At 41.4% G+C, this 23,817-nt stretch overlaps 2 protein-coding genes across 2 annotated transcripts in view; both read right to left on the bottom strand.

The window, feature by feature from the left end:
* The window catches only part of LOC147336711 (NACHT, LRR and PYD domains-containing protein 12-like), a 202,206-nt gene that overhangs the window by 65,509 nt on the left and 112,880 nt on the right, over positions 1 to 23,817 (bottom strand). The window lies entirely within an intron of this gene.
* Positions 160 to 9,954, bottom strand: LOC147336713 (focadhesin-like). The gene is made up of 4 exons (XM_086285620.1): positions 9,912 to 9,954; positions 1,922 to 2,023; positions 1,698 to 1,825; positions 160 to 590 (listed from the first exon to the last, which is right to left on the bottom strand). The coding sequence occupies exons 2-4, from the start codon at positions 1,988 to 1,990 to the stop codon at positions 548 to 550; spliced, it is 240 nt and encodes a 79-aa protein (XP_086141746.1). The 5' UTR covers positions 1,991 to 2,023; positions 9,912 to 9,954; the 3' UTR covers positions 160 to 547.

The raw sequence follows: 23,817 nt of genomic DNA on the forward strand, positions 1-23,817 counted from the left end.
GAGCAGCATGACGTTGAAGATAAGCACAATAAAAGTGAGATAATAAATACATATATACAGTTTTAAAATTACACAGTTTTAAAATTAAAGTGACTGAAGGTGAATACATAACTGTAAGTGACTAAAAGTGAGTAAAGTGTTGGTAGTATAAGAGTGTAGTTTATGTTTCTGTGGGAAATGTTCTTATCAGCTGGAGTTAAAAAGCAGAGCTGCTTTGGGGACAAAGGTGGCGCTCCTCCTCCTCTCAGTCCTGCAGGAAATGCAGCGGAGGCGTCGCCCAGAGGGGAGCCATTGAAATGCAGGGTGAAGAATGTGAGAGGGGTCGTTGATGATTTTGGCTGCCTGTCTAAGGGCCTGTTGATGAAAACCTGCCAGAGTTCTGACAGGCAGGCCAATGATTTTAGAGCACACTGATGCTGCAGTCTGTTCCTGTATGAAGGCTGAGGGAGTGGGACCAGCAGCTGATGGAGAAGGTCATGATGCTTTCAGGAAGGCGTAGTAAAAAGTCATCATGATGGGTGTGCTGACTCCAAAGGAGTTGAGTTTCCTAAGGAGGTTTAGCCACCATGTCCCCTGCATGCTGGTAAGGCCTGGTTAACACACACATCAGCGTGAACAAAGTGGGAAATGTGTTTCTTCTAATTTTGTTACCATTTTTATTTAAGAAAAAAGCATTAAAAGTGCCAGGACACGTGTAAGTAAGTAAATGCCAAACACAGCTTCTTATCATTGCAAACTCTTATGGCTGCAAATGTTTTACAATAAAAGCAAACGTAAGCATTTGTGAAAACAACGAAACAGCTCAATGATTTGCTAAATTTGTACTGTAGCATCCATCCAGAGGGTTTCCCAGGTTTTCACTAATGCTGCTAAAAAAGCTGCATGTACATGTTAGCAGGCGTAACAGGCCCCGGGACGATGGACAGTGTGCACCAGCTGGTTAGAACAAAGGAAATAATCAAATAAAATCATCGTTTTATTTCATCAACACACATAAAGGCCAGTTCACAAAAACTGACAAGCATTAGCTAACAGCTAACATGTAAAGGACGTGTGCAGGAGCCTGGATGCAGTTTGTGGAGTTTATATGATCAACATAGTTTTTGGGTTAAAGGTTAAAAGTATAAAGTTATGGCTCACTTGCTTAGAGTTGTATTATATGGGAAGCAGTGCTTACAGACTGACATAGTTGGATTTCTTTTGCTTCAAATGTATGCTTTTATTTTGATAGTCTGGCAGAGACAGGAAGTTAGCTGCCTCTCAGTCTCTCTGTTTGAACTGAACTTTGTAAGACTTTGATCCTTCTGGATTCAGGCACGTGTAGCTGCTCTGGACATTTGTACGGAAACATTTAAAACTGGACTCCTGCTGATTTTTGGAGAAACAGGGACTCAGTGGAGCGTCGAGCTGAGGCTTCATTCACTGCAAAGCTACAAAGTGCATTCATTTATCTTAACAAGCAAAGTTGATGTGACTGAAAAAACAAATCTTTCTATTTTTCTGAACTTTCATCAGCTTGCTGAGCAGAAACATCTATGAAGAGTCCAGTCAGTGATTATTACTCATTAGAAGGGAAGATGAAGAATCCTGGTGTTGGAAGCTCACACTGTCTGCACTGTGCATGCAAAGTCCACTGAATGAATGAACCAGTGAATGTAGGAAGTGCCCACTGTTTCTGTAAGTATGGGAGGACCCACCTCTCTCTGCAGATGTCCCTGACACAGGCGGCCCTGGCCAGGATCTGCTCCCACTGGGCGTCCCTCCCCAGCACCACCCTGCTGTCCTGCTGGCTCATTAGACGCTGCAGCTCTGGGTAGACCCGGTCCTTACAGACATGACCAAAGCAGCACACAATCAAAGACAAACAGAAGCTTTGAACACATGAATATGACATTTATAGTAATGCGTTATTATTGCAAACCTGTTTTTTCCACAGAGCGGTCATGAGGCGCAGTCCCACTGCTCTCAGCTTGGGGGAGCCGGCCAGCATGTGCAGACTGTGCAGCACGATCGGGAAGCAAAGCTGGAATATTACAGCACATACGATCAGAGCTAAGTTTACAAGAGAAACACACGGTTACAGCTGAAGAAGGCAGATGTTAGACGATGACTGCTGGTTTGGAGAGTCCAGCTCACTGACAGAGTGCTTTATACTACAGAGCACTGCATCTATCCCACACAGAGGCTGCTGTGGTGGAGTCCAATCCCAGCTCCTACAAACTGGGTACAAGAAACACTGTGTTCACACAGAGAAAACTGTGTGGAAGACGTGGGAATTTCTCTTTGTTCCTTTGTCAAAGTGCTAAACATCGAGAGGGGAACATTTCAGTTATGTGCACAAACTGATTTACCAACATTTGCCACACACAGTGCCCTGCTAATGGTGCTAATATTTAGCACAGTTTGTTTAATGCAGTGTTTGATTTGTTGCTCTTGATATTGTGCCATTCATTTGTGCACAGAGATGGCATTACAGAGATTTGATGGACATCAGTCTGATCTCTGCTTTTACACTGATAAACCTCAAAAACACATCTTTGTTTATTAGGTTCATTTCAGGACCACAGACAGCGCAGGACGATCAGCTGTGCTTTATGGATCTACATAAACTCAGCTGCATTTGATGTGACAGACATGAGCTGTAGATCACAGATACACACACCCCATCAGCACAGATGTGTTAGTGGTGCTGTTAACACCAGCTGGAGACATTTACAGTTTGTTTTATCCCTCAGGTGTTGTCTAAATACAAGAATGTATGTGTAGGTAAAATACAGTGGGTTGCAAAAGTATTCGGCCCCCTTGAACTTTCCCACATTTTGTCACATTACAGCCACAAACATGAATCAGTTTCATTGGACTTCCAGGTGAAAGACCAACACAAAGTGGTGCACACGTGAGAAGTGGAACGAAAATCATACATGATTCCAAACATTTTTTGCAAATCAATAACTGCAAAGTGGGGTGTGCGTAATTATTCACCCCCCTGAGTCAATACTTTGTAGAACCACCTTTTGCTGCAGTTCCAGCTGCCAGTCTTTTAGGGTCTGTCTCTACCAGCTTTGCACATCTACAGACTGAAATCTTTGCCCATTCTTCTTTGAAACAGCTGCAGCTCAGTCAGATTAGATGGACAGCATTTGTGAACAGCAGTTTTCAGATCTTGCCACAGATTCTCGATTGGATTTAGATCTGGACTTTGACTGGGCCATTCTAACACATGGATATGTTTTGTTTTAAACCACTCCATTGTTGCCCTGGCTTTATGTTCAGGGTTGTTGTCATGCTGGAAGGTGAACCTCCGCCCCAGTCTCAAATCTTTTGCAGACTCCAAGAGGTTTTCTTCCAAGATTGCCCTGTATTTGGCTCCATCCATCTTCCCATCAACTCTGACCAGCTTCCCTGTCCCTGCTGAAGAGAAGCACCCTCAGAGCATGATGCTGCCACCACCATATCTGACAGTGGGGTGTGTTCAGAGTGATGTGCAGTGTTAGTTTTCCACACAGAGCATTTTGCATTTTGGTCTCATCTGACCAGAGCACCTTCTTCCACATGTTTGCTGTGTCCCCCACATGGCTTGTGGCAAACTGCAAACGGGACTTCTTATGGTTTTCTGTTAACAATGGCTTTCTTCTTGCCACTCTTCCATAAAGGCCAACTTTGTGCAGTTGTGATGGCATGCCACACATGGTAAGCTCCACACCTCACCACCCGTTGATTCACTTTAGTTTAATTTACAGTCACTACTTTAAAATATTCTACTTATTGTTCAATATTGTTTCTTTATTAAATGTATTTATTTTTCCATCACACCTTCCAATGTTTATATGGCGTGCACTAGTGATGGCCCGCTTGAAGCTGACGCTCCGGAGCGTGTGTTGAAAAAAACAACACACTGGTTCAGAAGCACTGTGTCGAGGCTTGCTTCGTTTGGCAAAAGTCACGTGACCAGTGACGTCCGAAGCTTCATTACGCACGTAACTGCTTCGGTACCTGATTCAAACGGATATAAGGAAGTGAATCATCCACTGGATTCGTGGAGTGTGTTGATGGTGACAGATAGCGAAGAGGTGATCATTCCACTGACAGATATGGAGCCAGCGAGGAAGAGAGGACGTTATGGCGTGTGGGAATATTTTGAGTTGATTTTGCTCAATTCATTTTATCTGCCGAAGTGAAAAACCTGAAATGTCCAAAATCATGTTTTCATAATGTAAATATCATTACAGCATATGACTTTAGGAACACTTCCATGTGAATTAAAGCTGATGAAGAATACAAAAATGTATTTGACACTATACGTACATTACATTGCTACAGTTTAGAAAATCATTTTGTTTATTGTTTTTGGGTGATAGTCTGCAGGACCCAGGAATACCTGCATATCTACCAGCTTGCAGTGTGGTTCCTGCACTCCACAGCCTCTTCTATTCCATGCAAGTGGATTTTCTCCAGGGCAGGAGAAACTATTTCTAAGAAAAGAAACCGACTCAGCCAGCACACAGTAACACTAATCCTCCTTTTAAATGTAAATAACAAAAGGGCTACCTGACATAGATCATGTTTTTACTTTGCAAGTTCTTGATTAGGGGTGGGTTTTGATTATCGCTTTTCTGATTACAATCCATACTAAATTGAATAAAGTGATATTGATTCATTAAAATCCCGTGTCGATTTGTAAATTAACGTTATTATGCCTGAAACGCCAGCATCTCAGGTTAAACCTCACAACATGTCGTCAAACACCAAACAGCTAAAACAGTAACTGGGAGCAGGTTTACGGATTCTGCATACAAACGTAAACGCAGAGCGCGGACCCGACGACACACCAAAATCTGATTCTGACGCGTCGGGTCCGCTCAGATTTTGGTGTGTCGTCGGGTCCGCGCTGTGTTTGCCTCTTTTTTTTTCACTGGCTTCTGCAGCTGCAGGTTTCATAACTCTCTGTTTACATCTCTAATTAAGTCTCACATGTGTCAGCTTTCTTTTAATAGATACGAAATTATGGATATATACTGTTAAATGATCAGAACTGTAATATTTCTGACTGAGGCAAAACTTTCCAGATTCCAATCAAATTGAATCGGATCCTGTATCGAATCAAAATGATTCTACAAATCGGTAACGATGCAGCCGTACTCAGCTTCCTAAGCATTTTCCCTTTCCAGTTCACAATCAATCCCACCCCTAGGTCAAAAATATGTATAGGACAATTGGCCTCATCTAATATTTTGTATGAACCTGTCCAGCTGTCCAGTGATTAAATGACAAGTAGATGGAGGCAGGACTCCACAGCAGGGGCATACTGCATAATGTGCTGTGCGTTATCATATATATTGCTCACTTATTGTATTTACCAACATCAAGGAGTTATGAGCAAAGAAAGGCCACACCATAGTGCATGTTTAAATAGGGAAAGTTTATTGATCAAAATGTATTACGCAAATACGCATTACATTTTTTTCAGCCCCCCAATCGAGAAAACAAAATCAATTACATGTTCAAAGCAATGGAACGGTGGCCCAATATCAGAGAGAACTCCACTCTTGAGTGAGCAGTGATGATTGAGCAGTCCGTTTTATTTTGCAGATTCAAGCTGCTCTTCAAAATTTTCACCACCAGATGTCACCGGAGAGGACTGTGTTGAAAAGCTTCGAGTAATGAACCGTTTTTCAATACAAGCTTCAGTGCTTCGGAAAGCTTCATTTGGCCATCACTAGCGTGCACTAGTGATGGTCCGCTTGAAGCTGAAGCTCCGGTGCGTGTGTCAAAAAAATCAACACACTGCTTCTGAAGCACTGTGTCGAAGCTTGATTCGTTTGGCCAGAGTCACGTGATCAGTGACGTCCGAAGCTTCATTTAGAACCTAACTGCTTCAGTATCTGATTTGATGGTTTATAAGGAAGCGAATCATTCGCGGGATTTGTGGAGTGTTTTGATGGTGACAGATACTGTTAGGGTTCCTGTGTTTTGTGTTTTTGGTTATTTGATTTTGTCATTTCATTATATTCTAGCTTTGCTTTACGGGTTTTTCTTAGTTAAGGTCTTCTGGGTGGGGTTTGGTTAGAGTTTTAGTGTTTTGGTTTTCTGTCTGTGTTCCGTAGTTGCTGTCTTCCTTGTCTGCTGTATTTCCACGTCCAGTCAGTGTCTGTGTCTGCCCTGGTCCCACGTCTCTGTTCCCTTTGTAGTGCCTGCATGTGAGTCTGTGTCTTTGTTCAGTCTGTGTTATGTGTTTCCTGTTTTACTTTGAAGGTCCCTGTCTTATCTCAGTGTGTTCATGTTCATGCATCATGTTTTTAATTTGCAAGTTCATAAGCATTTTCCTTTTCCATTTCACAATCAATTCTACCCCCAGGTCAAAAATATGTCTGGGAAAATTTCCTTAATATAATATTATTTATAAATACACCTGTCTAGCGATTAATTGCATAAGTGCATGGAGGCAGGACCTCACAGCAGAAGCATACTCCATAATGTGTTTTACATTATTATATGTATATATATGTAAAGTGGTATTTTTCAATTATTGTATTTACCAACATCAAGAAGTCACAAGCAAAGAAAGACCACACCATGGTGCATGTTTAAACAAGGAGAGTTTACTGGTTAAAACTATGTATTAAACAAATAAAACACATTTTCTTAACCACCAAAAAATACACGTTCAAAGCAACACAACGGAGGCCCAATATCAGACAGGATTCCACTATGTAGAGTGGGCAATCATAATGAAGCGGTTGGTTTTATTTTGTGGATTCAAGCTGCTCTTCATATTTTTGGCCACCAGATGTCACCAGAGAGGACTGTGTTGAAAAGCTTCGAGTAATGAACCGTTTTTCAATACAAGCTTCAGTGCTTCGGAAAGCTTCATTTGGCCATCACTAGCGTGCACACATATTAACCTTGCAAGGTCAAAGTTCCGTTTTATGTTATATTAATACATCTTTTCTTTGTTTGAGTTACCTGGGGGTTGGCTTCTCCTCCTGTCTGGCAAAAGGTGCGGCAAAGGGCTGGGAGACCTGAAGTACCACTGACAGCCTAATTGGATTGCACCACATGCTTCATTGCCTGGGGGGTGTTTCATGTGTGTTTAATTGTTTTGTATTAGTTGGTTATATGGCAGCCATCTTGTTTTCCCCCGTGTGTGTCATTTGGTTTAGCTAAACCGGTATTTAAGTTCCCCTGTGTGTAATTTCATCAGTTCAGTTTGTCATATGGTTGTTTGAGGTTTTGTTAATTATTATCTTGAGTTTAGTTTATTGAGTTGACCTCTTTTATTAGTCTGCCTGTTTAAGTTTTGGCTTTGTTAAATATATTTTCATATTTTTGGGTCAATAAAACCTAGTGATGGGCAGATGAAGCTTCATGAAGCACTGAAGCTTTTCATCCAATTGGTTCATCCCAGCGCAAAGCTTCTTAAAGCTTCATTTGCTCTAGTAGGACATCTACTGGACGTAAAAATATTAGTTGGCATGAATTTGAAGAGTGTGGCCTTTTGCACACAGCCTGTAAATGTCAACAACAAAAGGAGTGTGTAAAACATCTATATTGTAGTGATGGCAGTATACTTTGTATATTTATACTGGCAGTATGGAAAATGATAATTTGGAAATGTTTAAAATGGAAATGATCATTTACTGTGAGGTGAGGTGTGGTTGGGGTGTGGACAGTAGTTGTGCTTTTGTAACGTTGAGGTATGGACAGCTACACACTGAGGCGTCAGTCCTGCCCACATTTTATTCTGTAAAAACTAAATTTTCACTGCTTTTATGGCCTTTTTAGTGGGGAGAACATAGCTAGGATTTAATGATTTAACAAATCTTTTGAATCCTTTGTCCTCCACAATGCTAAATGGCTGGGAGTCCTCAATCACCATGCTAACCAGGGGCCCGTTCTTCGTACGTCGCTTACTACATCCAAGATCAAATCATCGCGCTAACCGTGAGCTCGCTAATCCGGTTCTCCGAACACACCTGCTGTTGACGATTAGTACAGCTGGATGAAGTAATGTGAGATCACTGGGTGTCGTAAAAGGGGCTACGCATCGATAGTAGAAACATTGATCGGCAACCCTCTGATTGGTCGGCGAAAATGTCGAAGGAGCGCGCTCGGTATTTTTTGGCAGCAGAGCAAGAACTCTTGAGTGAGGGATTTCAGGAGTTTCAGAGTTTAATCAGAACGCAAGGGAACACTGCAAAGGCTGCAAAAGCAAGGAGAGAGGGCTGGCAGAAAGTTGCTGACAAATTAAACTCGTAAGTAATTTAATAATAACAATAATAATGGAGTGGATTGATATAGCGCTTTTCAAGGCACCCAAAGCGCTTTACAATGCCACTATTCATTCACTCTCACATTCACACACTTGTGGAGGCGAGCTACAGTTGTAGCCACAGCTGCCCTGGGGCAGACTTACAGAAGCCAGGCTGCCATATCGCGCCATCGGCCCCTCTGGCCAACACCAGTAGGCAGTAGGGTAGATGTATTATATTACACTATATTATCCAATATTATATGGCATTATATTATATTATGTTACATTATATTCCCTTTCACATTAGAGCCACAACAGGACCCACTAGAACATGGGCACAAGTAAAAGTGAAATATAAGAATATTCTACAGAATGGTAATATTTATCACTTATATTGCTTGTCGTCTCTTGGAAAGAGACCCTGAAATACTCTGTTTGTTTGTTCATAACAGCAACCAAGAAAAGGGCAGAGGAACAAAAAGACAGGTGGTGGTCCTGCACCCCCTCGTCAACAAGTTGGTTAAGTAAATAATACCCTCACGGGAATATCGATATCTCTCAATGAGCACACTGTCGCGCTGAGCTAAAGGATCCTGTCTGTCCCGCAATATACGCTGGATTCTGAGGACTCTCCTTATCAATCTTGCACCTTCCGCAATGGGTGGCTCGCGTAAACGGACAGGACATGGCTGCGACAGACTTCCCAAATCCACCTTCGCTTTTATAGCCGTGGTCTCTCATCTTGATTACACGAAGTAATTTACAATTACTACTCTGAAATATGAATTACAGCTGTAATAATCACATACATGTAATAGAATGTTAATAGTACATTTCCCTTTTTTTAGGAAATGACCTGTATGTATCTGTGTGACATCAATAAAAGGATCAAGTGCTGCATTATCTTTAGTTACATTGATGTTATTTATTTATGGTGAAACAGTGGTGGAATATCGCTGTTGCTTTCGTATAAATGAAGCGGACATACCTGCGTGGCCGCGATCTAATCCTGTTTACATAAAGTAAACCTGCTCCCGAGCAGGTTTACGCTTACGGCTCTGTTGCTATGACAGCAAGTCCCGGATGAGCTTCGGGGAACCGAACGATCCAAGATCACGCGAAATCATCAACAATCAAATCCAGCTAACTTACTTAGCGAGGTACGAAGAACGGGCCCCTGGTCTTCATCTATTTGAGATTGTTCTCCTGAGGAAAGACAATAAAGACAAAGCACAAATATAAATATCACACACGTAACTTATTACAGCTGTATAATATTGTTATATCATTTAGTAACATTACTGCATGCTATATTATCATGACATTTCATGGCTCACCTGGTCTTGCTCCACAATCGGTGTTCCCCTTATTCTCATGCAAAGCTCTGTAGTGCCTAAGTATGGATGAGGTGTTGTTGTTATATCCCAGCTCCCTGGCACATAGCAAACACTTCACCTTGTGCAAAAGTACAGACATCCTCCTGGATGAAGAAAAGCTCCTCAGACTACATGACCTGGATGACCCCACAGATAAAAGCTCACATGTGTGTATGATGGACTAAAACACACTGTGAGCGCTCAGATGAAGTAGAAAGGTGCTGCTGATGTTCCAGCCCCGTCTCCAGACGCTCACAGTCAGTACAGGTTCTTCTTAGTCGTACCTTATGAGTGCCGAGGTTTGGCAGGCTTGTGAGAACAGCGTGAGCCAGGATTCTTTTCTTTGGTCAGTTTGAACAAAAGAAGCAGCACGAGGGGCGGGACCTGCAGAGGGAAACACCCACATCAGCAAACACACCACCCAAACATTAAATGCACTTTGTCAGACCGTACAGAGGCTGCATCACTGACCTGTACGTGCACACAAACCGACAGCTTCACAGGATGTTCAGCATAAACAGATAGAGCAGGGTTGAGTCTGCCCTTGTGATACTAAATGTGTGGTGCCCATCTTGTACTCTGCAGTCAGTTAAAGCTTCAAAGATCACACATGAAGTCCTGACACTTTAGTATGAGACAGGTTACAAATAAGGAAACAGTGAGACAGCATCACGGTCCTTAGACACACCACGCTGCTGTGCAGTGTCACAGCTTAATTACCACCACACACCTAATGGCACTCCAAGCCTTAACTGTTGCAGAGCGACCGCTTCACCTGCACGGCCCGAGAGCGAGAGGGAGGGGCAAAGAAAATAAAGCTGAGCGATGACACGTTTAATGCTGTCGAGCCAAAAACATCACTTTGAATCAAAATCACTGCAGTAAATCATCATTTAGGTTTCATAGTGGTTACCTTCTGGCTTTTCCTGTAACAAAGACCTGCTGCTGCACGTTTAACATGACAAGTACGAGCGAGCAGAGATCTCCAGAGGACTCAAATATGCCAACAACCTTCAACCAGTGCATCCAAACACCAGTGTGTGCAGCACTCTGGGAGCAATTAGAGCAGAAGGTGAATCCTCTGGGGCCCGGTGCACGCTTGAGTAATGAGGGGTAAACTCACACTTCATCTGCAGCTAGTGACTCCAACACAAGTCCAGAGGGAGGTCTGTCCCCTTAGAGCACTCCCTAACCTCTCCCTTTATACGGCAGCAGATCAGCAGCAATCACACAGCAGTGACAGCTTTTATCTTCCTGCTGATCTGAACCATTTCAAAGTCATGTGTTGGTGCCAAAACACCAGGTTATCAACATGTGTTTCCTGCTCTTAAAAAGACAAACACAAGCTAGCTCCCTTACATACAACATATCTACATGTCAGAGGGAACAACATGCATTACTTTATATTCAGTCCACAGATTTAAGAGAACAGTTGTGTGGGTTATCTACCTGGCAGGGGTCGGCAGCAGCGACAGCCTGGCTTGCTTTCAAAGCCAGCTGGCAGATGTTTTCCTGACCCATGATGATGAGATAAGTCACAATCAGGACAAGAGAGGAGGACAGGCGCTGGCTGGACGACAGGGCGGAGCTGACCGCCAACAGCCAATCGGTCGCTGCTGCTGGATTGTTGGCCACTTTGCGCAGTACCGACAAATAGGGATGGGTATTGATACGATTTTCACGATTCCGGTTCCATTTTCGATTCTTTATCGATTCTGTTTAAAAAAGGAGAACACTAAGGTCGATTAGCTCAGAACTTTGTTTTATATCTTCTCTTTGAACAAGGTAGAAATTTAGGAGTAACATGGCCTTACAAACCCAACAGTGAGATCTTAAGAGATCCAGCCTACGGCTCTTCAATGGGTGTCACAGGGTCCCCAGGAAAGAAATATGTAAATGTAAAATAATAAAATAAATATTCTTCTGTAGCAATAACAAAGTGTAACATAAATTATTATGTAGCAATTACACAAGAATATCCAGTAATGTCCTTGCCTACAATTAAACACATTCACTTACCGAAAATCGGTGCAAGCCTTTGACCACAAACTGAGTCACTGCTCGGTGACGTTCGTCTATCCTGGCCTGAAAGGAGACGCTACCGGCAGACTGCAGCGAGAACTGCCAGCATCTGAGCCAGACTCTGTCTGTCTCATCATGGTCACTAAATGCACAGTGATGGCAGGTTTGTAATAAGGCAGATCGCGCTAACATAATATGCACTGTTAGTTGATTATTTACCTGCCGCATTAACGGGAGAGGACGTGCAAACGTTACCGCTGCTGCTGGGTTGAGATTCACGAGTCCGGAGCGGAATTAAAAACACGACATTCATTTAAAGTTATCGTGTGTTATAATATATATAATATATATAATGTAAAGTTCTTCCTCTCAAACAAATATTCCCAAATGTTTGTCCCAAACAAAGGAAACCAAGATTACCCTTCAGCCATCCACCCACGAACTAAACAACACTTTGGTTTTCTTATATATTTTAATAAGAATTTATGCTTCTTGATGTTATGCAAACGGAATATTTTGCACAAATAGAAATTCTCTTTGAGTTGGACTGAATGAATTTCACTTAACCTGATAATAATATTGATAATAATAACAATTATTTATTACATATACTAAACAATGAGGGGATGAGCAGCATCAGTAAACACATATTGTTTTTGAATACTATTAATATACTAACACAGTAACCCAAGCCCCTCCCCAAACACACCCAGTCCCACCCACCTGCTGTTACCATAACGATAAGCCAGGTTGTACTGTCCACCTGCTACCAGCAGCCTGTTTACTGGCTCCCAAAAACAGGAACAGGTAAGTCAGCACCTGTTCATCTTATCAACAGCTTATTTACTACAATATGTAGAACAGAGTCACTGACCAGTCAGAGCAGCGCGACAGTGCACACACACACACACACACACACACACACACCACTGCACTTTAAATCTGAACACTTTCAAACGTGTCACCAACATAAAGAAGACGTTCCAACAACATAAAGAAAGCCTTCATTATATTTTAGGTGATGCTGAAAATAAGCTCAGTCCTGTTTCATGGCTGTGAATGGTTTGAAAGTCTGAAACCAAACAGTGCCAGCGGTTTCTACAGGATGTTGCCTATACAGCAAACAATACAGGCTGTGCTGTAATGCTAGGTCTGCACTAGCAATACAAGCCAGAACAATGCATGAGCACGATGCTTTAGAAATGACACCAATGAGGCTTTGCTGTGCAACACTCAGACTGCACGAGCCCGACGGGCCTGACGGGCCGCGGCTTTTTGGGAGAGCACTCAGCGGCACAGTGGCAGCCTGTGATTGCTGTGGTGGAGCCCTGAGGTCATCACAGTCGGGGCTTTGATGGGCAGAGCTTTGACTTTTCTGTGTAAGTACATGAGATTTATGGCAGTTACTTTTCATTTTGATATGTTCTCGTTTATTCTTGTGTTAGTTTATAGAAATGCTTTAGTCACTCTGGGGTCACCACAGCAGGAAGCTCCATTTGTTTCATATGGCAGCTTTTATTTTTTAAAGCTTCTTATTTGCCTTTAAAAAGTGACTTTGGCTCAGGAAGTGACAAAGTCACTTCCTGAGCCAACGTGTTACCATGACACTAAGGAGGCACACTGGGAATACTGGGAATACAGTTTTAGACCTGAGGCATCATCTGCAAAGGATTTACATCAAGGTATTAAAAACAATCTTTATATTTAAAATGAATGTGTCCAATAAATGTGGTGAGAGCATTAAAATATTTCTGAGAAATGAAAGCAATACTTTTGTTAAAGCTTCAAATCTGTACTTGAATCATGATTTAAACTGTGGTTGTGAACAGGGAATAAAATGATGTAATGAGGTGATGTTGCTCCTCCTCACCTCAGAGACATGTGATCAGTCTGGATGAAACTTACATGACGTGTACATTGTTGTTTCCAAATGCATTTTGCTAAACTATTTTAGTACTGTGGCAGTGTGTTGTTGTGTATATCTATTAATAAGTGTTCAAACAGAGATGCTAACAGTGCCTGATTACGTTATCTTATATAAGAAATATGTAGCTTTCAAAGAGAACATGGTGATAGATGATGAAGTCTCCCAGCAGCCCTCCTACTGCAGTGTTACTGGGATACGGCTCAGAGACACCTGATCCAGTTCTAACAATAAGCTTTAGAGAAAAAACACGAAAACTAAATGGGGAGTCTCGTGAATCCAAGCTGGGAGCTGGTCCACAGGAGATGGGCCACTGAGAGACAGCTGAAGGCACTGCCTCCTATTCTACCTAGCAACAACAAATAAGGCTGCAGTCTGAGGAGGGAGTGCTCTATCAGTATAACTTTGTACTACAAGCTTTTTAAGAGACGACAGAGGCTGATTATTCGAGGCCTCGTCTGTCAGAAGGAGGACTTTAAATCTTGGATTTAACAGGGAGTCAGTGAAGAGGAGCTAATATGTGACAGATATGCTCTCTTTCTACTTCCTGTTGGTACTCGTGCTGCAGCGTTTCAGGTTAACTGGAGGCTTTGAGGCTTTTCATGGCACCTGTCTGATAACACTGACTCACAATCGTGCAGCTAGAATCACTCTCAGCTTAGTTCACAGACCTACGTGGTTGTTTGTGCACACTGAATGATATATTCTGCTCAAAGATGGCTCCTCACAGCTTCACTGGAGGCCACGATGATGCTGTTTCTAAGAGTTTTAGGGCCGAGCACAACAGCCTCTGTCTGGATTTAGAAGCAGGAAATTAGAGGTCACCAGGTCTTTTAGGTCTCGGAGTGATCGGAGAAAACTAAACTGTAAAGTCGTCCGGACACAACTTAGCGCTGAACAGGACCTGCTAATAGCAGCTTAGCATCAACACAAGCTAATGCTAACGTTATACAGCTGACGGCAGGTTCACTGTAACAGATACGCGGCTGTAACTGTAACTGCAGCAGGCTAAGAAAGACTAAGGAAGCTCAGTTAAAGTTATACATGCTGTTCAAAAAACTTTACCTCCTCCAAATCTCATGAACCCATACTTTACTCATAACGCAACATAGAAAACAAATGAGCTCATTGTGAATTTGGTGGCAGCAACATCCCAAAAAGCTTGCAGCATGGCCATGTTTCCAACATCACCTCTACTTTCAACAACCATCCATAAACACCTGGGAACTGAGGAGACCAGGTGCTGGACTTTTCGGAGAGCATCGTTGTCCCATTTCTGTCTGATATAAGGGACAGAGCTGCTCAACAGTCCTGCGGCTTTTCCTCTCGTGATGTCACAAATATCATCAAATATCTGGTGCAGAACTTGCGGTCTTCCACTACAAAGCCCTGCTGTAGTGTGCAGCTTAGCAACATCCTCCATAAACATGTAAAAGACATCATCTCCATGGGAGCATGTTGCTCCAAAACCTGTGTATATAATTCAGTCTTGGTTCCTTTCCAAATGTGCAAGGTGCCAATTCCATAGGCACTGATCTAATGCCAACCATCAGAGATGCAGCCTTTTTAAACACTGATAACAAACTTCAGCTCAGACCATTTGGATATGTCAGTGTTCACAGGCAGAACGTGCAGGTGTTCCTAAACCCATGCAGTGATTTCCATGACAGCGTGCCACCTGAGTAACAGAAGATCATGTTGGTTTTCAGTTCTTTACTAGATTTACCCAGTAAAGATTTTACACTGCAGAACATTATTCTGATATTGTGCCACAGTTTGTAGATGGGTAAACCAATGAGAGCCCTGTTCTTCCAGTATGCTCCTTTTATACCCAATTAAATGACTTCCCTATGGCCAGATAAGCGAATTAGTTGCAAAATATTCCTGTCCCTCCAACACTTACTTCTCTGGGTTTTTCTGGTCCCCGTCCCACCTTTATAAAGATGAGTCGATGCCCTTAAATTCAAGATCAACTAATACTTTTCACAAAGTAGTAAAATCTTTCATTTTAAATATTTTTGAACATTAATTTAATTAATAACTGTTGCCTGAATGTACAGTTTCCATTTTGTGAATACCATGTTTCATATGCATAGCCTTCTGCTGATATTATTCCTGGTAAATCTCTCAAAGATACCTTTCTGGTCATCTCCCCTTTCCTTCATGTTATCAGCTTTTGCTTTGGATACCTGAACACTTGAAGGCAGCCTGTGTCTTCCACTGTTATTTAATTACAGCCACATTTCTAAAATACAAGTCGTTACTGAAGTTTTCCAAAAGCCTGCTTCTTCAACTGGTTAAGGAACCCTGCACCTTGCATCAGTTCTAATCTAGTTTCTCTCAGAGTCACAGCACTAAAACACCATCCATCCATCCATCCTCTTAACCTCTCCTCCAACTTAGGAACCTGTGGTGTCACGAACCCATCCCACCTGTCATGGGTACCTCTTGACCTGCCACTAGTCCATCACTGAGAGACAGAACCACACACTCATATTCACACTATGGTCAATTAAATTTAGGGCCCTTGGATTGTAGGAGAAAACAGGAATACAGCCCCCCCCCCCCCCCCCCCCCCCCCCCCGCTGACAGGCGTTAATACCAGGAACAGGTTTTTGCAGGAAGGCACCAGTGTGTAAATCACTGTGCCTGCTGAAACTCCAAAATAATATTCTTGAGTAATGGTAAGGTGATTAATGCCATTCAAACAGAATAGTGAACTGAGATTATAGTTATAGCGATGCTCTCACATAGTTTTCATCATTCTTATCTCACAAACACTTCAAAATTCATATAAATAACTACAGGGCTTATGTTGGGTCTGTGTTTCCACAAACCCCGCTAATTCTAGAGACTTATTCATCATGAAGAAAACAAGACAGTCGATCGATCCATTACTTGCACAAGGGCCTCGTCTGTGTCCAGCACGACAAAGAACCCCAATGATGGCCTCCTCTCGCTGCCTTTGACAAACTTCAAACAATAGTTTACAAAACACCTCCCCTTGCAACCCCCTTTGGTTACAAAGACAAGGCACTTTATGTAAATGTATATGTGTGAACTTCTGTAAGAGTGTGTGTGTGTGTGTGTTTGTGTGTGTGTGTGTGTGTGTGTGTGTGTCAGACCTCCTGCTGACCAAAGGGTCGTAAACCCAGGAAGTTTACATCAAAAGAAACAGATCTTTCAGATAGGATGTATCTACAATAAAACCTCCCCCAGCACAGAGTGGCTGGAGAGGTGGTCAGGATCAAAGGGATGGCTTTGATCCTACTGCTTAAACTAAGACTGTACAAATTTAAGAAACACAATGGCAACATTCAACAATTAGACTTAACAGCTTACTCCACTCCTATGGGATCCCACAAGGGTCAATCCTCAGACTAACTCAGCTTTCATTGTATGTTAATTAAGGGTAACTGGACACATTCAGTGGGAAGAATATGCAGCAGTCCTATACTGTACCATGTACCAGTAATAATTAGATGTAATTTCATTTCCTTCTATCTCCATCCATTTATCCATTTCCTATTGACTATGATTCACACCACTGCTTTAATGTTAATATGTTTGCAAGAAGGATCTGTAACAGTTTATGGTTGAATATACATATTTCTATACTGTGTGATGCGATATGTAGACCTCTCTGTGATGTGTTAAGAGTTTTAGAGGTTTGTTTTAAATAGTGCTATACAATAATGATGGCTATTTATTGTTGTTATTATATGACACTTTAAGCTAATTCTCTGGAGTACACTGAAGGCTAGTTTGTATAAGAGGATTTTTCATAGACTTTCTTATTATTTTGTCCAAATTTGGGAGTTATTATGCAGTATAGTAAAAAACCTTTTTAGTAACATATGTGCACAGAAAAGGGGAAACTGGACTTTCACTGAATTACTTCTTTTCGTTAGCCTGGAACAATCAGATTATCATTTTAAACTCCAGTTCGAGCGACTTTGAACGTTACATTTAATTGTTTTAAGTCAGAAACATCAGGTTTCCTTTGGGACCTGAACGTAGCGTTCTTACGGGAGGAGGTTGCCGATAGTTGTGGATCTGTTGTTCTCTTATTGGTTCTTTGCATCTCGTGCTCTTTCTGAGGCCTCAAGTGGGTAAGCCATAGTGATGGGTCGGTCGCGAACGAAATGGCTCTTAGAGCCGGGTCATTAGCTGAGCTGTGGTTTTGTTTTTGTTTGTTTTTTTCTTTCTCTCACCCTCTCTCTCGCACTTTTTCCCGCTTCACTCAGCATGCGAGCCTTGTGCTTTACGCTGGGAAGAGGGCGGAGGGGCGGTAATTACACTCAGTAGCACAGGAACAGAGCAGGAGGGAGAGACAGAGAAAGAGCCAGGGACAACAACGTCACATTAGAAAGGTATAATCATCTACATCAACTATTTTCAGTTGCAGATGATAAAGGATTCAGAAAGTTTATTCATGCAGGCCCATATGACAGAAAATATGTGTTCTTTTTATTTTCATATTATAATTAATATTTAATTGTGTTGTGGTTTGCAGTGTTTTGTGTTGTTTTCACTTTAAATTTGTAAAAGGAAAAAGCTGAAAATTTAAATAGTTAAATGTTGAACTGTGAATAGTTGATTTTTGTATTATGTGATTTATTTATTACATTTTATGTGGAGTGAATAAATAAAAGTATATTTATGGTGGCCCCTACAGACAAACATATAAACAACAACATACAAACTTCAAATCACATACGAACCCTGAAGCACGTACAAACTCCAAAACACGTAAAAACTCCAAAACACGTATAAACTCAGAAGCACATACTAACTCAAAACACGTACAAAAGACAACAGAAGTGCTCCAGGATGCTAGGGACAGTGTTGAGATTGTGTTACCTAGTGGCTACAGAAGCCAGCAAGTACCAACGACCGGATTTGGTGTGTGGTAGTAACAGGTAAATAAACTTTTTTTTTTAAATTATTTGACTATATATGAATGCTTGTGTATAAATAGACAAACAATACACATATGCTTTCATGCTTTTAATTGTGTGATTTAAGTGATCTAGGTAGCTCTGTTTTGGAAGTGCAGTTCATGCTAGAAATGTGTTTTGGAGTTTGTACGTGTTTTGTCTCTAGGGGCCACCGCATATATTTATATATAAACATATATAAATAAAACACTTTTTTTTTTACATTAGTAATTCCTTTTGTGCAGAATTTTATATTATTGTTAATAATAAATTAATTAAACAACAAAACAACCTGAAGAGCCGGCTCTCTAAAAAGAGCTGGAAATCCCATCACAGGTACGCCAAGCCGCATGTGCGCTGTGCCTCTTAAAGCGATCCGTAACAAAGACCGTAACGGAAATGACCGCATTTCATGCTCAAAATAAAATACTGGATAATTTTTGGATAAAGTGCACCGTAGTTAGCAGTCATTAAAATAAATTTAAAGATAAATAATGACACTGTAGTGATAATTAATATTAATTATTAATATGCTAGAGGGTGGTGTTGACTCACAAATGAGGGAATTAGCCTAAATTAACTATGATTCTGTGTTTATGCCTGTCATGTCCTGTCATGTCATTATGATAATCTTTTTCTGGTATCTGGTTCTGTCCATGCTCAATCTGGTATGGGGTTCTCTGTAATAGGGCTTTGGAGCGTGATGTCACAGGGGTGGGCGTGGAAAGGATTTTGGCCCAATCCGCCATTTTGGGGGTCTAGCGCAAGTGAAGAGGGAGCACACACAACAGCCACGGTTGGTATTTCCTGTGTGGTCAGCTGCAATGTTCGATCACACGACCAGCAAGAAAATAAGCTTGAAAATGGTTTATCTTTTCATTCTTTCCCAACCTGGAAGCAACATGAGGCAGCTCGTGTATCGATGTTACCAAACGAAGGCGTCCAGCCTGGATAGCAGCTGTGAGACGAGCTGACGTGCAGTTCTCTTCCATCTCCAGATATCTGTTGGTTCTCCAGACAATTTCATTCCGGTAAGTTGTAAATATGTTCATATCTCTCTTTATAGCCTATTAGAAGTCTTGTGCTGTTATTTTTTCAAAAGATACAGTAAATAAAGTAATGTTAGTAGTGGGTGATATCATGTAAATACTCATGATTTGGTGTAAACATTTTGTCATTTGTAAACTATAAATGACATGGATTTTACACTGTTACTGATGTGATGTTCTATAAAGTGGTTTTAATAAAATAAAAAAAGAGGCAAAAATTAGTTTGTTTCTTTATTCAACTTTTGAACAGTGGGACTCAGTCAGTAGATATTCAGTAAATGCAAATTATTTACACGGCAGTGCACTACAGGCATAAATCTAGACCCCTAGATAAAACATTATGGGTCATTCCCACAACCCACAGCTTTACTGTGTTCCAGCAAAGTATCCAATAGCAGTGACAACTCCTCCACAGTAGCAGGTGGGATTTTTCTTTTTTGAGGACGGCTCCTTTTACCTGTCACTACAGATGGTCTGTTTATGTTTTGATCAAGAGCCTTATTTTGGGCAGCTGAAGAGGAGAAGTCCATCTTATGGCCAACCTCTGGCTGTATCTTGGTCACATTACCCAGCAAAACCCAGTATGCAGGTTCATCTGTAACAGTCCTTGTGCCACAGATCAACACTGTTGCTTCTACATTAAACAGAAGAGCAGTGACATGGCTGCAGGTCTCTGCGACTCCGGCCTTACAGGTGCAGTGGGCGGCTTCAACCTTCCCTGTGATGCTCACAGTGACCCATGGCTGCAATGCTGGTTCATTCAGTCTTAGAGTGCAGGACCTGAAACACACACAGACAAAGTTAATTTAAAGACAAGAACTATGAGCCAAGGCCGACACAAATGTGTTTAATCTACTTTATCATAAATGTAACAAAGTGTCTAGAAAGTTAGCACATACATGTCATTTTTCATTTCTTTATGTGTCCATCTATAGAACGCTGCATGTTATAGTGTAAATCTGCCTGTTCTGTCAGAAACCTGCCTGCAGAAAATGAACCTAAAGTATGTAATGCAAGGATGTCATCACTGTCAAGATGGAGAAAGCATAAAGTGACAATTATGAATCACTTAATATGATAAGGAGATTCTGTAGGTCATTAATCAATGTATAAAACTAAAATAAAATGTATTTTTAGTGACAAGATACAAACATGGAAGCAAGATGTGTAATTAGGATTATTTATAATAAATGTGAATTAATTAGTGCAATTTCTTTATCCATAAAGAATAACTAAATCCTGCAGGACAATGTCACATCAATGCACTGAACTCACTATGTTATCCCTCTAACAGCCTCCACATGTTCTCACTGTAATTTCCCCTCATGAATGAATTTATGCTGCACTAATGTGAATGTTTGCAGGGAAATCAAACGCATTTCACACGCAGTACTCGAGCTGACATACCTTTGATTGAATGACGACTTGTACACACTGACTCCACAGACAAGGTACGAAAATATATCAGGCTACGTCAATAGCGCTAGGTGTTCGGGGTTTCTACTCCACGGCAGTATGTCATACAGGTCCACATTTCCAATGCACGCTATTTTCTGCAAGTACCGCTGCTTCGCCTCTGGACGCAATCGGTCTCTATACAGTTCATTCTCTTTTGAGAGGCTCTTAAGCATCTTTCTTGTAGTCGTCGTTCCAACACAGTGTGTTTGTTTTGATTCGTAGACCCCGAAAATGGCGCTGCGCTCCCACAATGCATTGCGGCGTGACGTCAACTCCAAAGCCCTATACTGAATGTGAGAGATGTTGAACCAGTGAAAGAGATGTTTATGTTATTTCTTATTTGTATTCATTTTAGAACCACATCCTTACTCTCCAGCGAGAGTGTGAGTTTGATGTGGGCTCGTTGTAAATAAAGTTCTTCAACACTCTGACATCATTCCACGCCCTAAAAGGACCTTTTTTTTTTTTTTACCAGGGAACAGTACAGAACCACGTTTCAGAGAAAGTCGACTAGGGTGTCCACTCTAAGATTCTGCTAAGATTAATCACGTCTGCAGCATCTGGAAAGAGTTATGAGAGAGCAAAACACATTGCAATGCTGTAATTATTTCTTTTTTTGTTGATTTTACCCATTATTTGAGGTCACTGAAGTTTGATGTTAATAGTTTGGAAATCTAGCTTTTGTATTCTGTTCGAGCAACTGGTTTAAATTCTTTGAACAAACCAGATTTGGTTAAATACACCCTCTCTAAGCGCTGAAACATTTCTGTCAATGGCTTTTATTTGAAAATGAAATTAGAATTAGAACATTTTAATATGCTTGGATAAGACTTTAATAGTTTTGTGAAATATTTTAACAAACATTTGTGGAAATGCTCATTTGGGTTCGGGGGATGCGTCTACATGTATTCTTGTGACGTTTGAAAGTGGATGAGTGCCTGAAACGCCTCCTACACTTTTGACAGATGTACGGTTTCTCTCAAGTGTGGATTCGCTGAAGACGCTTCAGATGTGATGACTGACTGAATCCCTTGTTGCACTCATCACAATAGTACGGCTTCTCTCCTGTGTGGATACGCTTATGCCTCTTCAGATGTGATGACACACTGAAACCCTTCCCACACTGATCACAGGAGTGGGGCTTGTCTTCAGTGTGGTTATGCTGATGTACCTTCAGACTATATAGATGACTGAAGCTCTTTCCACATTCATTGCAGGCATAGGGCTTTTCTACCGTGTGGATACGCTGATGGACCGTCAGACTTGATGACTGACTGAAGCTTTTTCCACACTCATTGCAGGCATAGGGCTGTTCCCCAGTGTGGATACGCTGATGAATTTTCAGGTCTGATGATTGACTGAAGCGCTTGTCACACTCATTGCAGGAGTAGGGTTTTTCCGTAGTGTGGATACGCTGGTGACGCTTCAAATGTGATAAACTCCTGAATCTTTTCCCACACTGGTCAAAGAGGCAGACTTTGCCTCCATGTTGGCTGGGAAGATCAAGCTGTTCTTCATAAAAATCTACCCCAACCTCCTCATGAAGTCTGTCTGGGTTGTTCTGGTTTTAAAGAGAAAGAAGAAAGAGATGTCAGGGTTCCTGGGTCGGTGACCCAGTGTTTTCAGTTTTGTTCATGTTCAGTTTATTTTGCCACTTCAATGTTCTCACTTCCTGCTTTTCCTGTGTCAGCTCGTCTCGTGTCATTAGCCAGATTATGTTCAGCTGTGTACTCACCGGTCTCTCATAATCATTCTCATCAGTCTGTGTATTTAAGCCCTCTGTTTCTACTCGTTCACTGTCGTGTCATTGATGTTGATGTGATGTTGTCCTGCCCGTGTGTTCCCTCAGTTTAGTCAGCCATTCAGTTGTCCAGCCAGTCAGTGTCCGTTCACCCTCTGTTCATCCACTCCTTATAATAAACCCTCACCAGTCTTCACCTACCTGCGAGTCCTGCGTTTGGGTTCCTTCTTCCTCGCCTCCACACAACGCCTGACAAGTGACAACAATCTAAAACATTGTCACGTCTGCTGAGGCAGACGGTGTGGAGATGAGAAAGTGTGGACACAAATGCAGGAAACAGAGATGGAGTGAGAAGATAAAATAAAATCAAACTTTTATTTTGGGCTGCACAAAACACTACAAAACAAAGGGCAAAGGGAGATTGAGATAAACTAGCAAAACCCTAAATTGGGGAATGCTTTGGTAGACATAATTAGTGTATGAATTCTAGAGTAACGGCTGATAAAGAAAATGTTTTCGGCTTTAACTCTAATGTTTTCCTCCTTGGCAAATTTTATTCAAGTCTATTACTCTCTATCACACATGAGTACACTAGCATGTGTTCTTCTAGTGTCAGCAGGTTATAGCATAACAAAAGTAATGGTTGGACTGCAAACAAAAGCCAGAAATGTAAAGTCAAAGAAAACAGAGCATGTCACAAAGCCTCAAATACGGATGTCAGCATATGTAGACGTAATCTCTGTGAGCTCAGCAGCCATTTTGGAACAAGTTCAGGCAGTTATTTCACAGCTTTGACTTAAATAAGTGGTGAGAGAGACATAATTACATTTAGATGATGACTGGGACATAAGAACTGCTTGTATTAAATCATTAAATCTGATTGAAATCAGTTAAACCTTGTGAGATTATTCTGTTATTATATGTTACCTTATATATGTAATCAAAATAGTTGAATTATGTTAACTGCTGTAGATCATATTATACCCTTTAATATAGAGTGTGTGATCAGTATGTAGTTTTAGTTTGCATTATACTTCTGACTTAAAAGAGTGTGAA

Source organism: Aulonocara sp. 'chitande type north' Nkhata Bay, linkage group LG3, assembly GCF_057382095.1.
Source record: "Aulonocara sp. 'chitande type north' Nkhata Bay isolate Kocher_YH1m ecotype deep benthic linkage group LG3, A_spYH_male_GT1.1, whole genome shotgun sequence".
In the NCBI taxonomy this organism is placed as follows: domain Eukaryota; kingdom Metazoa; phylum Chordata; class Actinopteri; order Cichliformes; family Cichlidae; genus Aulonocara; species Aulonocara sp. 'chitande type north' Nkhata Bay.

Excerpts from the sequence above, each read along its gene's own strand:
- LOC147336713 (XM_086285620.1), bottom strand. The coding sequence starts at position 1,990 with ATGCTGGCCGGCTCCCCCAAGCTGAGAGCAGTGGGACTGCGCCTCATG. Across the intron at positions 1,826-1,921 it reads CCGCTCTGTGGAAAAAACAG|GACCGGGTCTACCCAGAGCT; the intron begins GTTTGCAATAAT and ends CATGTCTGTAAG. Across the intron at positions 591-1,697 it reads AGGGACATCTGCAGAGAGAG|GCCTTACCAGCATGCAGGGG; the intron begins GTGGGTCCTCCC and ends TGTGTTAACCAG.